Here is a 17,024-nt window from a genome sequence, read left to right on the forward strand (position 1 = left end):
GCGACTTACAATGTATACACATTTTACATTTACACTGATGGCACACTGCACATCAGGAGTAATTAGGGGTTCGGTGTCTTGCTCAAGGACGCTTCGACAGTGGGAATCGAACTAGCAACCTTCTGATTACTAAACGACTTCTCTACCTACCACTGTCGCCCACGCTGAATCATAATGAATCACTTCATAGGTTGACATACATTTGTTGTCAGCAAACTCAGGAAATGCATAGCAATAGGAAATATTGAGGAAATCAGATGAGAAGCTCATGACGAATTATATGTTGGAAACATGATATGTTCAGAAATGTGCAGTGACATGAATGAAACCCGCACACAAGGCAGGAGACAACACATAGCAGCTTGTTCTAGTGTCAGTTTGTCAAATAGTGCATATAGCCTCTGTCTGACTGGAACTGACACCATACAAAATTCCAAGTAAATGTACAACAAATTTGAACTTTTAGGTTGAGTGGTTCTAGGGACATAACATTGTGTTATAGCACCCCCTAATGACTATAAGTTGCCATGTGTCCACAAACACAAAAACTTGTACCAATGTCATGAAGTTCAGACTTTCTTAATAAGATATTGGCTATGAAATTTGATTATACCAAATTATATAAAACTTATGAGCATAAATATTCAGTGTCATCAATATCACAGCATCATCATCATTATCAGAATCACCTGGGCCTGGGTCTGGCCACCAACTCTAGAGGGTTAATACTGTCAGTTACAATATTACATTAGGGTTCCTGCAGCGTCACTGTCAATTACAATATTACATTAGTGTTCCTGCAGCTTCACTGTCAATTACAATATTACATTAGGGTTCCTGCAGCTTTACTGTCAATTACAATATTACATTAGTGTTCCTGCAGCTTCACTGTCAATTACAATATTACATTAGGGTTCCTGCAGCTTCACTGTCAATTACAATATTACATTAGGGTTCCTGCAGCTTCACTGTCAATTACAATATTACATTAGGGTTCCTGCAGCTTCACTGTCAATTACAATATTACATTAGGGTTCCTGCAGCTTCACTGTCAATTACAATATTACATTATGGTTCCTGCAGCTTCACTGCTTCCAGCCCTCAGACCCCTCATTGTGCAGAAGGGTGTCTGGAAATAGGCAGAGATGAACAGCGCATAGAACTCACCGGAATCAGTTGACAACCGAATCCTGGTCAGAATACAACCGAATCCTGGTTGATCCTTCCACTAATGTAGATGATGTTGCAAAATTACAAAGATCTGTTGAGGCTTCAGGTCATCAACAATCACTGCTCTTACAGTTCTTCAAATAACAAATTGCAATTTTTCACTTGATCAAGAACGTCTGAAACGTGCTCCTTAGCCCAGCACTCATCAGACCTCTGCAGCGCTCGCCATCTGCCCACTGCCGCTGATCCTGCTAGCGCCCCTAACAAGTGGCCGTGCCCAACTCACAGTAAAGGGCATCACTGGAAAATAATGGACCACTTCTGACAGGTGGTCTTGGACTAGTCCAAATGAACAGTGCTGTGTTTGTTTTCATTTGCACCTGAGTGTTCTCACCTGCTAAAATGAATTATACACAGGTGGCAATTATGCCAGGATCTTCTTCAAATGGGTTGAATGTTGTTTATGTGAATGTGCCATTCCAACAGTTGATAACTAGAGAAGGACTCTGACCTAACCTTGAGTAAAGGGTGGATTTTATCCACTGGTAGGGCGAGAGGATTCCTCCTCTTCCTCTTCTCGATGGCAGCCTGGGCGTCAGCAATGGCCCATTTATCGATGGGGTGGGGGAAACTCTTCTGCACACGCTCCTGAGAGGACACAGGAACACAGAGACAGTCAAAAAATGACCATGTTTCCGTAGAATCCATTTTTATCAACACAAAACAACCATTTTCAGGGGTGAAGGATGTTCCATAATATTCAAGGATAATATGTTCCATAATATTCACACACACACACACCTTCAGCCCTTTACTGAAGAGAAACACACACGCCAAGAGGAGAGACACTGGATCAGTTCATCAGAGATGTATATATATATTATATAGGCTATACATGGAGCTGAACACCACATGTATGGCTCCAGGAACAGAAGTGTGATACACCAATAAGCACAAGAACGGATCGTCCAAAATAATATGCATACGGAGGACCAAGTCACCACAAGGGAGAGACAAATAGAGAAAAGGGGAGAGGGGAGAGGGGGCATGACATATATGGAGTGAAACAGAGGTCTATGGTAAGGAATACATGGAGTGAAACAGATATCTATGGTAAGGAATACATGGTGAAACAGATATCTATGGTAAGGAATACATGGAGTGAAACAGAGGTCTATGGTAAAGAATACATGGAGTGAAACAGAGGTCTATGGTAAGGAATACATGGAGTGAAACAGAGGTCTATGGTAAGGAATACATGGTGAAACAGATATCTATGGTAAGGAATACATGGAGTGAAACAGAGGTCTATGGTAAAGAATACATGGAGTGAAACAGAGGTCTATGGTAAGGAATACATGGTAACTGAAACAGGATTACCATGTTCAGTGGTTAAGCATTGAACTTAAACCTCTGAATAAAGCACCTGCACATTTCATGAGGCTCATCTGCTAGCTTTAGAGGAAAGATAAAGTATAACCTCAATAAGTTAGAAAAAAAGAAGAACTTCATATGAATGCAGCTCTGAAGCAACCTCCTGTGTGCAATGGGGCATACAGACAGTACAAATAAATGATATACAGTTGAAGCTAATGTGTCAGCCTTTCAAATGTTGTTGACTAAACACCTGCTTAATGGGAAAAGAATGACGCTGTTGGTGACAGAAATGATCCAACTCTATACTGTTGCATTGATACGGTAATGATGTGTGTTGCATTGATACGGTAATGATGTGTGTGGTGTTGCCATCATAGCTGTTGCATTGATACGGTAATGATGTGTGTGGTGTTGCCATCATAACTGTTGCATTGATACGGTAATGATGTGTGTGGTGTTGCCATCATAGCTGTTGCATTGATACGGTAATGATGTGTGTGGTGTTGCCATCATAGCTGCACTCACGGCCACATCCTGCACAGTGCGTGGCTGGGCCTGACAGAGCATGCTCAGAAGCAGCAGGATCAACTCCTCGATGTACTGCAGGGCCTCCTCTTGGGATGAGAGCTTGGGGTGCACCTGGTTCAGGACCTGAACACACAAACACAACCCAAACATCACAATCAGGACCTGAACACACACACACACAAACATCACAATCAGGACCTGAACACACAAACATCACCATTAGGACATGAACACACACACGGCAACACAAACATCACAATTAGCACCTGAACATTTCCCAGTGTAGTTTCATGAGACCATTTTCAGCCAATGAAAACCTCCCAAGGTCACAGGAGAGAGAGCTGCTGGCGCACACAGCATGCTGGTCTGGCTTAAGGCCTACCTGAACACTGAAGGCCTACCTGAACACTGAAGAGAGAGACACATGACTCTGAAGGCCTACCTGAACACTGAAGACAGGAGCTTGGAGAGAGAGAGAGAGAGACACATGACTCTGCACACTCTCAGTCCTATGCATCCTGATCTCTGTGGCTACACTACAGAGCAACAGTGACATACAGAGCACGACACAGAGAGACTTGAATGGAGAAAGAGTGAAGTAAAGAAGAGATGAGTGAGAAGGAAGGATAAAGGGAGAGAGAGATGGGGTGAGCCAAAGCAAATCAGAGGAAAGGAAAACAGGTTTATGGGAAGGGAAGATGCACAGCAAGTCTCACACCTTTCTCTTTGTTTGGTCACCAGAGTGATGTAGTCAATGGGTAATGGCGCCTACATTAACCAAAAGACACTCGTTGGTGGGGTTCCCTGACGTTCCCATGAACAGAGCACAACCTTCACTGCACAGCCCATAAAACTCAGGCCTAACGGTACAACACAATTCTAACCTCCTTCTATCCTACACATTTAGGACATTCACCTATTCCACAACAGGGAGAGTTTGCTAAAACCCCACCATATGTTTACATAGCAGTCAATACTGGTGAACCACTGGTGCTGGAACCCCACCATAGGTTTGCATAGCAGTCAATACTGGTGAACCACTGGTGCTGAAACACCACCGTAGGTTTACATAGCAGTCAATACTGGTGAACCACTGGTGCACCAGTCACAAGAACTGTGTGGTTTACAGTCTAAGATGACACGGCTATTAGAAGACGTCACTCAGCGTTTAGACCACAATGCATTCACTGCACTAGGTAACCCAATGACAGTCAAGTGAAAGTGACCACAGCAAGACTGTGGGGACTAGAATAAATCAGGCATTTTCAGTGATGTCGTTATTGTCAAAGGGGAACAATGCCAAAGCATTCTGGGAATAATCTTGGAAAAATAGCTGTTCCAAGACCTATAATGAGAGGGTGCCTCTAGAGGTGCATGATCATAAAAACAGTAAGTGCTCTTCAAACTGTTCAACTCCCATGGAGACACATGCAGACAGGGCGTGTCATGCAGGGATATCCAACAAATCTGTGTTAGGGAGCTAATAGACGTGAGAAACGACTTCAGATTCACCTACTGAGAGAACCACACACATTGTCAAACAGAGAGATCCACACTCTCACAGCCAAGGTGTTTAATGCCCTGACAGGAGGGTGTGTCTCTTGAACCTGGGTTGATGGATGCTATGAAAGGAATTTAATTCCAAGGAACCACAGCCAGTGTGGGCCTGTACGTACACACACAGCTAAACTGCACATGCCCATACGCTGCACACAGATACACAAATACGCTGAAGTTCATACACCCTTCAGGATTTACCTGCTATGCAACACAGTCTACCCTCCAACGGCATAAAGCAAACGGCCATTTCTGCCTGTAAATGCACATTCAGCCATCACATCAAAATTTCACTGGATATCTGTGACACTCAACTTTTCTTCATACAGAATTATTGTAGATTCCGGCCTACGACTAATCTAGTTAAGGCATTGTGGACTTGCTAAACGAAGTGAGGGATAAAGGCTACAGGGATGAACGAGGTGGAGGCAAAGAACCCACAATGCAATGCGATATGCGATGCCTCGCTTTCATATAACGAGACACCTCAAAGGTCATTATCCTGCTTATATACCCTGGTTGCCATTCATGTATGTATTTAGGCATGCATGTATAGCCTACAAAGGAAACATTTGGTTCAGTTTAAAAAGAAGCCAAACTGTTTGGTTTGTAGTACTACTTTCTTTAGTCATGGACAAGGATCATTTTGGAAGTGTGCATGGTTACAATTGATTCCATTGTTGCTAAGCTAGAATCTTTAGCCTTTAGCTTGCTAGCCGTTTCTGATTCCATACTTGCTAGTTCTCCGGACAACATGCTAATCAACCACGGTATTCTTTGCATATATGACACTTGGCTAAATGAGAATATACGTTTATTATGTTCATTCGTTAGTTTACTTGACTACACACTCACTGTTATTTATTGTTTTTATAGTTACCCTTCAAAGTTTCAGGAGCTTTATTATAGAACGGTTATTAAACTTCTTTACTGGATCTATTTCATATGTGCCCCATTATACAGAAATATAGGGACACTGGCCAGCCAATCAGAAAAAGTTATTTTTTGTCACTGGGGTACAAGTCCCTCTGATGAATGTTGGTTGTCTTTGCCTTCTCCCGACAGCAAGAGATGGAAATGTGATGTGATGAGATGTGTTGTACCTCAGTGGTGGAATGCCTTACATAAAACTGTCTGCACCTTGGCATATTGAAAAAGCATTTAAAGACTCACCTCTTTAAAAAATATTTTGTCATGCTAATGTATTTGTTACATAATAATACTACTACTACTACTACTACTACTACTACTACTAATAATAATAATAATAATAATAATAATAATAATAATAATTATTATTATTATTATAATTATTATTATTATTAAAAATACCAGTAACCATAATTAAATTAACATTGTAGGGCAATGGGTGATTTGTAAGTTGACAGTCATAGAAATAGCCTTAAAACACAAGATTCATTCCTTTTCCGCAATAACATTAGATTTTTAGATTAGATTAGATTCAACTTTATTGTCATTGCACAGAGTACAAGTACTGAGACAACGAAATGCAGTTTAGCATCCAACCAGAAGTGCAAAATAGCAATAAAAGTGCAGAGTATGTGCATATGTAAAGTGGAGTAAGTGAATAAATAAATAGATATGTACAGTAAGAAATAGATATGTAATATGAACAGAATTGGGACTAGCAGCAATTGAGGTAAGAAGTGTAGATATGATAAGTTTATAAAAAGTGCAGGTGTAGTGGTGGTAAGAAGTGAAATGAAGTGAATGAGGTAGTAGTAATACAATGTTTAAGAAGTATTGTATGGTGTAAGTACGATTAATACAGTTAATCCATCCATGCTTATAGACCTACTTCAGTATGAAATGAGCTAGCTGCATGTTGTATACAGCATGGGCCTACATCACAACATGTGTCATACCCTAATGGCTAATTGAAAGCCAACAACAGTGTAACTGGCACTGATAGTTAGCTAGTAGTTGATTTCACTACAAGTTGAATAGCATGGGTGAATACCTCAGAGAACCTCTACAAAAACCTGCAAAATGTGCCTGTAACCAGGAAGTACGAGCTACCTCTCAAGCATGTGGAGCTAACTCATAAACGTAAGCTTGTTGCTGAATAAAACGAGACGGAGAAATTATCTGTGGATAGAAAACGGCCTATCTTATCATGTCTCAAGCTGTGATACTCAAGAGTGCAAGTTAGAGAAAACCTTTTCATTTGAATGATTAGATTTAGCTATATAAACACTGAACCAGTTATGATTGCTAGCGTATGAAATTTCATTTGCCTATTACTGTTGTTTTGATTTTAATCAGTATACCGCCCAAATTGTGATATTGCATTATAACTATCTGCCAACTAGTTTGCAAGGTTATGAAGTGTGGTATATGCAGCTAGACCAAGCTGGAGCTATCTGACAAATGATAGTTTCTAACATTACAGTGTGTTGAGTTATTGTTAACGTTACGTTGTGGTGATTGAAGATGACAAGGTAACTCGCAAAGCGTGTGTTGGTGTGTAAATGAATATATAAATACATAGCATGTGTTTGTGTGTAAATATTTGCTCATATTTGCCTGTGCAAAATACATCAGTTAAACTTAGCAGCTACTTTTGATCATATTAAAAGGTAAAGTGTGTTTTTAGTGGCATTTATTAGTAGAAATGGAATATAGTTTTCATAATTATGCTTTCATTAGTGTACAATTAATTACCTGCAACTATGAATCAAGCTTTTGTTAGCTTAGAATGAGCCCTTCGAATCTACATAGATAGTGGGTCCTCTTCCATGGAATCTGCCATGTTTCTACTGTAGCCCAGAAGGGTCAAACCAAAAAACTGGCTCAAGGTACTAGCACATGCTTATAAAGGGAAGGGTATTCAGCTGGTTGCAATTCAGAAACCTCACCACTAGATGCCACTAAAAACTACACACTGGACCTTTAACACACTCTAACACCAACTGTTAACTGGCTCCCTAAGTTAGATATCTAGAATAGTTAGGTGAATTCACAGTTCTATATGTACCTCGCTTTTGGGATCACGGTTCGGTACGTTTTCGGGAGGTTTTCCATTCTTGTAATTCAATGTTTAAATGATTATCTGGTAGCCTAAACAAAGGCTCTCATTTCGCAGACAATAAACTTTATAAAGTAGAGGTAGGCCTATTGTTTTTGTTGTTGTTGTTGTTTGATAGCTCTAACCTCACAAATCATCCCAATCAACATAATAACAATGACTACGTTCAATGTATTCACTTAACTAGTTTATCCCTTTTAATTCTATACAATTTCAAACTATTTGTCACCCCTAAAAAAAAAAAAAACATCTTTAACCACTAGCTAACCGCTGTTAAGCCTACTTGTTTTGATATGATTACATTTATTTACATGTTATTCCCTGTGGGCTAATCATTTCCAATGCACCGACTGGGCCACCACAAACGGCAAGCAAAATTCTGTGTGTTGATCGGCAGCAGCTAAACATGGCTTGGGCAAATAGAACTGCCCCAGCCATGTGTTTCTAGCTGTGCTGAGGCTAACTATCTTAGCAACTGTCAGCGATATTGTCAGAGAGTGGGATAAGAAGAAGGGCAAAATCATAGGGCGGTCCAGCTGCCTTACTGTTTCACAAATAAAGGAGCAGTTAGCCTCCATCACTCAACTAAAGCGAATCTGGGGGGGGTTTCTGTGAAATCAATTTGAATTTAATAGAAATATTCAATAAATCAAAATATTGTGTTAAAGGTCACACATATTTGTTGTTTGCCACATGTAGTACACCATTTTTGTGCTGGTCCTTTCCAGCGGCTACCACAACAAGTGTGAATCAGACTTGGGGGAAACACTGGCAGCTAATCAACAGGAGCCTCAGGAGCAAGGTGATGGATATATCTGACTGGCTGTTCACGTCAAACATCAACAACCTTTTGCCAGGGATGAGGACTGGGCCTTTCAGTTCAAAACCATTGTGAAAAGAATTTTGGCTGAACTGCTGGATTTAAGTTGGCAAAAAGAGATAGCTCTCTATTCAAAGGTGTGCATTTCCACAGAACAATGTTAAACAAAATGTATTTCTTTATATGACGGTATACCACTGACAGTCAAGCATTATTGTATAGCTAAAATCACAGAAATAAATGTAATACTGCTACCATTGACTTTTTATACAGTTATAGGACATGTACAGGTGAGGCTCAGTCACATGAGATATTTGAAAGGTGATTGGCTCGGAGCCTTGTGCTCCTTGACTGAGGTGGTGCCCCATTTGTTTATTCTCTGGCTTGAATAAGTAAGGCTCATGCAAAACAGACCAATTTCCTCATACCAAACACAAATTTAAGCATTTAGTTTAAATCAATGCATAGGCTAAATATCTGTGATATGCAAAACATAGTTTATGGTTAGACTATGGCTCGAAACTTGTCATTCATGCCACAGTTTTACATGGCATGTCAAATATAACTCCCAATCATGCCTGGCATGTCAAAACCAGACATGCCACCAGACTTAAGGTATGTGATTTCAACAGAAAAATAAGCCATACCAGAAAATACTACTTCCCATCTCTCATTGGGGGGGAAAGTAATGACATACACCTCATACGATCAAGGCAAGGCGTTTTAAGTCATGAGTGATTGATGAATAGGCTATGGCGAGGTTTAACTCCTCTGTTGCCATGGAGTGGTGGTGAGGTGAGGATGACAGGAGATACGTAACATTATGCTCTGCAGTGCACCACACTAGCTATGTTATATGCAGGACTGTAAAATACATCTAGCCAAACTAAAATGACATAACCCATGATGCAATCTCACTAAACCAGTAAATATTAGGCAATTTACGTATAAACACCCACATCTACAAATGTAAGTTATGTTTCAGGCCTAAGCTATACGCTAGCTGGGCAAGTTACAACACTGTCGTGCGCTTTGAAGATTCATAATGCTTGAACTTACGAATCAATTTAATATGTATAAACTGGGTTGCCTATGTATTTGGACATCATCCGATCACTTTAGGTTTACATTAACGTTACCTTGTTTAGAGACGATACCAGCAGCCCCCGCCATTTCGGTGCGTTCTCCTCGCTGAAGAAGTCGTACTGTAGCTGTGTCCCTTGCATGGCTTTAGTTAGCTAGCAAGCCAACTTTATCCGTGCGCAATACAGGAGTCGCCAGCGATGAGTCTCCCCACGGCCTTCTCTCACATGAAAGCAGTGGAAGATGTTGGACCACAGGGCCTCCGTGACAGTCCAAAAAAAAACGATAGCCTCCTAGCTGTAATGTTCTGTCTGGCTGTTGCCTCTATGTCTTCTAAAGTAGCATTCCCCAGAATACAGTTGGCATTGCAGCAGTCATACCGTTGAATAATGTTAGCTCGCAAGCTAACTAGCTTGCCTGTACTAGCCAGAGATGTAACCAACTTGCTAGCTACGTCCACTCACCCTCTTAGCCAATAACTATTTGGAAGTAGCTAACAGTCTTCGTATGAACTACGTATGTTAGCGTTATATTTCACATCTGAAATAGAAACCCTAAATGCCACCAGCGTTAGCTAACATTAGTTGGAAATATCTATCCTAACGTTAGCTGACGTTGACCATACTGATCGATCCAAATCGGAAGTTGGTTATCTGTTGATAATTAGCACGTTAACAAGCTAGCTAGCGTCCTGCTTCGCGTAAATGATAAGGCGAAAAATGCTGACTTACATATACCAAGAATTAGATTTTACTTTGCTGTCTGCCTGGTAACGTTAGACATTTAAAGCTTTTTCCTAACAAAAACGTTATGCCTGTACAGGGCAAAGGTCCCAGTTCGATGCACAATCACCCATTTCAACCGAATCTTCGGCAGTATTGCTCACCTTATCCTCCATGAGTTTACCTAAAGCTAACAATTTTCCGATCAACTTGATGTCCGAGTATGGGATAAAACAGATCGCATAATTCCAACCTCTTGATGATGCACAAGTTGTATCACCGGGAAAGATGATTTATTTTGGCGATTATTATGACTCGGTGCGTTAGTTGGTGAAGGAAAACAGAACATGCGCAATGAACGCCGTTGCGATGTCTTGCTGTGCTCAACGGATTCGATAGACGCACCTTACATAAATCCGATAAAGCATTAAAGAATATTCAATTTCAACCTGGTCCTTTTATGTTAAATTGTGAGTATGCCTGAGTGTCTCTGAAAACACAACCTGCCTGCAACTACACGTAAAGCAGTTGCTAACGTCAGTTGCAGACCAAACCAATAGACTCAGATAAAAAGTGTCAATGACTGAACGTCGAAAGGATGACGAAAACAATCAACTTTGCCGGCGGAACAGAACAGTAACCCCGTGAGCTCTCCCAATATTGTGGGTTACATTGTGCTCAGTCGTTTTAATAGCCTACTGAGATGTCACAGTATTTCAGTTCCATATTCATATTAATAAATGCAGAACAGTACATAATATATCCATGAAATTGTGAAATAATCAAACACATTGTAAAAATTCAACTCACTGTCATGAAATGTGCTATCCAATTTTCTTTAATTCTAACAGTTTTCATTTTATTGTAATGTCCTTCTCTAATAGTCACAATGCCATGTTTCCCAAAGACCGTTTTTATTTCACAATGACTTTGCACCTGTCAATCAGTTTCAGTTGGACCTGCTCACCAATGTGATGATCCTGTTTCAATTCAATATCGATTGTTTTTCCCTGAACTTGGTGCACGCAGCTGCGTCTGCTGACCAGAGAGGTATTCCAGAAAGTGAGTTTAGACACTAACCTGGGTACGTTAACTCAGAGTAGGCTAAGTGGTAAATCTCCAAATAGAAGAGCCCGATTGCTTAATTCTCCTAGCAAAACAAAGCCATATCAAATATTATATTACGTTTACCACTAACTGAGTTACTTTACCCAGGTTTGTCACTAAACCAACTAAACGTATAGCAAAACGTTGATTTAAACGGAAACGGTGGTTCGCCCTGTGTTGATGGGCAAGCGCAGCTGAGAAAAGGCAATTCTTTGCGTCTTTTCGAAGACTTTACTGAGAATGATGAGATCTGTTTAAATACGTGTTTAATTACAGTGCTACTGTTATTCCTAGGCAGGATTATTACAGTGCATGCAAAGGTATGGGGGAATCAGAAAAATATCAGATGAATTCACACATCTATCTGGATAATGTGGTTCATACAAACATCAAGATGGTATAAACATGATACATACATCATTAATGCTGGATAAAATGGGGAGAGAGCATTCAAGCATTGTAGAACAGCAGAGTGTCCGTGTCCTCGTAAGGTTACTAGTACAAGGGTAAGTAGAGCAGTGAAACAAAACTATGTTGATGGTGGCAATTATTTACATTGCAGCTAAATAGGCTAGCACAGAGCATGCAGATGTATCATGATTGGGGTAGAATGAATACATGACAGTGTGGTGGAGATGGATAGGTGTAGGCAGAGGGTTTCTGCAAGTACATCAGGTGGAGGGACAGAAGCATCCCACAGCGGAGACAGTCTAGACTAGGAGGGGAAGACAGAGACAAAGTGAGTGAGCAGAGCTCGGTTGCCTTAAATCCGTATAAGTACTTAATGGTTATGGTGATGAGGAACAATGTTTTCACAGCCATCGCATTTGCAGGCAAAGGTCACGCTACCAGAGAGAGAGAAATTTGGTTCATAAACATCAATTTGATAAACAGATAAATAGATACATACACAACTAACAGCAGGTAATATGGCCACTTTATCAGTATTAATGACTGCCCGGCATGTTGTATGGGAATTTTGTTTAGGTTGAGTTTTGATGAGTAATCCTTAGTTATGGTTGGCTGACCTGGTACATGAGAATTTGAGTTATGGACAAGGACAGCAAGCGTGGCAGGATACAACAACGGTGCCGATTGGCTGGCGACATGTGCCGCATGTGACATGTGGGGCGACAGTGGTACAGTAGGTAGAGAAGTCGTTTAGTAATCAGAAGGTTGCTAGTTCGATTCCCTGTCGAAGTGTCCTTGAGCAAGACACTGAACCCCTAATTGCTCCTGATGTGCAGTGTGCCATCAGTGTAAATGTAAAATGTGTATACATTCTAAGTCGCACATATGTAAGTCGCTTTGGATAAAAGCGTCTGCTAAATGACTAAATGTAAATGTAAATGTAATGCCTTTCCCCGAATCCATAAAGCCCCACATACACAGTACAACATGCATTGGCTGTAGCCTACTGCTACTTAACACAACAACATGTAAGAATAAGAAGTATGAAGTATATTAAGACAGGGGCCTGGATTTTATGCATGACTATAGGATGCACTAAAGAGGAATGTCTTTAGTCTAGATGGAAAGAGTGTTCACTTCTCCGGAGGCAGTACGATTATTCCACAGGATGGGGGCTTGATAGCAGAAGGCCCCTATTGTGCATTTTGATATTCTTGGAATAAGTGTACAAATGGCAGCATTCTAGTTGGAGGCTCTTTATTGGGTTGGTTATTGGTTGATAATTACTCCGATTTTTGATGCTTTTACATCTGTCAGTCAAGCTTCTATCTTAGGTAGATGTACAATTCATCAGGTTTCATGGACAGGTAAAGCATAGCAATGGATGGAATGCTTCCTTTTTTTAAAGATTTATTTATAGGCTTTTTAAGCATTTATTTGGATAGGACAGTGAAGCCTTTTGGACAGGAAGTGAGGAGGAGTGAAGAGATGGGGAGAGAATCGGCAAACGACAGCAGGCCGGAATCGAACTTGTGTCCCCGCGGACATTGTATCCCGTAAAAGGGGGGCTTAATGCCATGCTTCCTTATCACAGCACGTGTGGGTATCATGAACAAAGGGAAAAGCCAGGGTCCAAGCACGGAGCCCCAGGGAACTACACAACTTACTCTGGTGTGATTGGATGGCTCATTGTGGACATGAACAAATTGGAGACGGTCAGAGGTGTGTAAATACTGATAGATTGAAGGATAGAGAGACAATAGAACAGAGCCGAGATAAAGAGAGAGAAAGACATAGACCGTGTTGAGTGTGACACTGGGAAGGTGATAAGGACATAAGGCTAGATAGGGTTAAAGAAAGAAAGAAAAAGCAAGATTGATAGACAGATGGTGATGGCGCTTGTGTAGCGGCCGTGGAGATCTCGTGCAGGAGATAGTTTGGTGATACTATAGCCTGCATGGAGAATACCAAAAAAAATTCCTAGTATCTGTATACATGGCGAAATGAATTGAATTGAATTGAATTGAATTGATAGGTGGTTGCTTGGGTTTTGATATGGTTGTTGCTAAGGTATTGCTGTGGTAGTTTAGGTGGTTGCTAAGATATGATTGGAAGAGAGAGATAGTGATGATAGTTGGTAGTTGAGGTTTTTGCAAGAGTGGTTCCTAGGTTGTCAATGTGGTTGCTGTGGTGTTGCTATGGTAGTTAGGGTTGTTGCTATGATGGTTGCTAGGGTAGGGTAGTTGCTATGGTAGTTATGGCAGTTGTTAAAGTGTTGCTATGGTTGTTTAGGGGGTTGCTAGGGCTTTGCCATGGTACTCAATGTGGTTGCTAAGGTGTTGGTATGGTAGTTGGGGTTGTTGCTATCTTGGTTGCTAGGTTATAACTATTGTAGTGATTGCTAGGGTGTTGCTAGAGTAGTCATGGTAGTTGCTAGGGTGCTGAGTGCCAGAAAGGAGAGAAAAGGGGATACAGAGAGAGAGGGAGTGAAATGGAGATGGGGAAAGTGTAAGGAGATGAGTTAGAGAGAGAGAAAGAGAAAAATAGGGATAGAAAGAGAGAGAGGGACTGAAATAATTGGCTTTATATATTTGAGTTCGAAAAAAGGAGAAATGATAGAATGAAGATAGATAGAAGCAGATAAAATTCAGGGGGACGGGTGTGAAAGGAGGAGTTGGAGAGGGATACATAGATAGAGTGAGTGGACGTTTCCAACACAGCTGATGACGTAAACAAACCCACAAAAGTGAGTGCAGAAGCTAGCAGCTACAAGCTGGGTGGTGTGCTTCTACAGCTGCATGCTGATGGGCTGAAACCTTTTAGCATTCTGTTTGAGAACGCTGACTGATTCTGAAAAGCACTATGCACAGATAGAGAGGGAGTGTCAAGCAGATTTGGGCCTGCGAGAGATGACTTCACACAGACCATAAAGCGCTGGTCCACGGCTCCCCTGAGGTCCCGGTGCCTGCTCATGCGTCTGATGAAATACAACCCCAAACGCAGAGTGAGTGTCAGAAAAAAGCCCAGCAGTAGCCAACACTATTACCAGTACTGCAGAGTGAAGTGGCAGAATGAACCTGTGATGTGTCAGCATTTGAAGATGCCGCTCACACAGCATGGGTCGCGTCTCTCTCAAGCAGGACACGTGCACAGACTCCGACTTACAGGTGCTGAGCAGGTTGGTGACTCAGGGATGGCCAAAGCATGCTGAGCAGGTTGGTGACTCAGGGATGGCCAAAGCATGCTGAGCAGGTTGGTGACTCAGGGATGGCCAAAGCATGCTGAGCAGGTTGGTGACTCAGGGATGGCCAAAGCATGGTGAGGAGCACTCCAGTCCAAGCCAAAACAAACCACTGATAACCACGGGTAATAGCCTATCAACCTCAAAGGGACTTGTGTTGTATGGGGATTGCATGGTCATCAAGCACAGCATGAGAGGTGGCATACTAAAGCGTTTGCATGATGGGCACCAGTGTAGAGAGATGGCACACATGAGTGTGATGGGCACCAGTGTAGAGAGATGGCACACATGAGTGTGCAGTGGTGTGATGGGCACCAGAGATGGCACACATGAGTGTGCAGTGGTGTGATGGGCACCAGTGTAGAGAGATGGCACGCATGAGTGTGCAGTGGTGTGATGGGCACCAGAGATGGCACACATGAGTGTGCAGTGGTGTGATGGGCACCAGTGTAGAGAGATGGCACACATGAGTGGGCAGTGGTGTGATGGGCACCAGAGATGGCACACATGAGTGTGCAGTGGTGTGATGGGCACCAGTGTAGAGAGATGGCACGCATGAGTGTGCAGTGGTGTGATGGGCACCAGAGATGGCACACATGAGTTTGCAGTGGGCACCAGTGTAGAGAGATGGCACGCATGAGTGTGCAGTTGCCCGGGTTGGAGAATGAGGAAGGAAGGAGCCTCTGATGACAACACCGCTACCCCAAGGCCCTGGCACAAGATTGGAGCAGACAAGTATGAGTATGCAAAGGATGAGTATGCAAGTATGAGTATGCAAAGCAGAACTACTTGATTGTCAATGACTATTTTTCTTGCTATCTGGAAATAGCTCATCTACCCGACATGACGAGTAAGACAATTTAAATAAATATTTCTCAAAGGTTTGTCACACAATAATCAACAATACAACTGAAAAATGTATCATTTTACAAATAGTAAATCAAATTGAGGCGATTTACAGTAAATAACACTATAATATGTTAAGCAAGCCTGCCTTGTTTGATTGGCTGTGAAAGGTCAGGCTAAATCCTGTATGATGGGATATTCAAGTGTCATTTTATTTTGTCCATGAATGTGCTATTCGTTGGCATTTCAAATACATGAACAGCTTATTGCATCATGTGTTGATGTGGGGTAACTCCTGTAGGCAATCTAAGGTCACGTAAACACAGGGTGGTTGGACTGCGTGTTACTTCCTGCTGTGCGTGTTGTGCACGCTTGGGGGTCGGAGGGCCTAGGAGGCTTTGGTGCCCGGGGGCCCTTGATGTCATTACCCATCCATACTCATTCTCTCACTTTGTGAAGCCATCATAATATGCACCGCTATGCGGTATGTCTAGTTTCACAACAATCCGTGAGAGAGAACAGAAATCTGTGAACATACGTTCTGCGAGCACACAGAGAAGTTCTGCAAGTGCACACAAGCAGCCAGAGTGTGATAGATAAGGACTCAAACTGAAGCACCAGAAGCGTGCAGACCAAGAGTTCTGAACCGGAGCAGAGCACAGGTGCACGCCAGCAGGGACAATTGGAGAGAGACGGCAGGTTTGTGGGAAACAAACTAATAATGCTCTCAAATTGAAATATTAAAGATAGGAAAGAAATCCCATCCATTCTCTGGCCTGGATTACCGCATAGGCCTATCGGGCACAGGCCCAGAGCTCACAGGGGCCCTAAAGACCTGCACCAAGTTAGCACCGATGATCCAGGGGTGACCCTTGAGAGACCCTAAAAGGCCCCTGGCAATACACAAAGAGGTACATGGGCCCCCAGCCTGAAGACAAGTGGTCCAGACATGCACTTCTTTAAATGGATGTTATGCACCATATGTGAGGTCCTGCATGTCCTTGAATGTCTAGCATGTGTGTCAGAGACAGGGGCACTGCTAAGACTTCTGGGCCCCTTGTATCGTGGTTACACCTGAATATCCATGGCAGTCAATGGCATGTTTGAGGACAG

At 42.0% G+C, this 17,024-nt stretch overlaps 1 protein-coding gene across 2 annotated transcripts in view; it reads right to left on the reverse strand.

The window, feature by feature from the left end:
• Window positions 1-10,867, reverse strand: part of LOC105905794 (son of sevenless homolog 1) — a 36,642-nt gene extending 25,775 nt beyond the window's left edge. Inside the window, exons 1-3 of one of the 2 annotated variants that reach the window (XM_031564126.2) lie at window positions 9,641-10,867; window positions 3,073-3,198; window positions 1,687-1,818 (exon numbers count right to left, since the gene is read on the reverse strand). In XM_031564126.2, coding sequence (XP_031419986.1) covers window positions 1,687-1,818; window positions 3,073-3,198; window positions 9,641-9,727 — 345 coding nt within the window. In that variant the 5' untranslated portion in view covers window positions 9,728-10,867. Of the gene's footprint in view, window positions 1-1,686; window positions 1,819-2,550; window positions 2,626-3,072; window positions 3,199-9,640 lie in introns of those variants that run through there. The other variant, XM_031564127.1, reaches the window with a different exon arrangement.
• Between the last annotated feature and the right edge of the window lie 6,157 nt (window positions 10,868-17,024).

Source organism: Clupea harengus, chromosome 26 (assembly GCF_900700415.2).
Source record: "Clupea harengus chromosome 26, Ch_v2.0.2, whole genome shotgun sequence".
NCBI lineage: Eukaryota > Metazoa > Chordata > Actinopteri > Clupeiformes > Clupeidae > Clupea > Clupea harengus.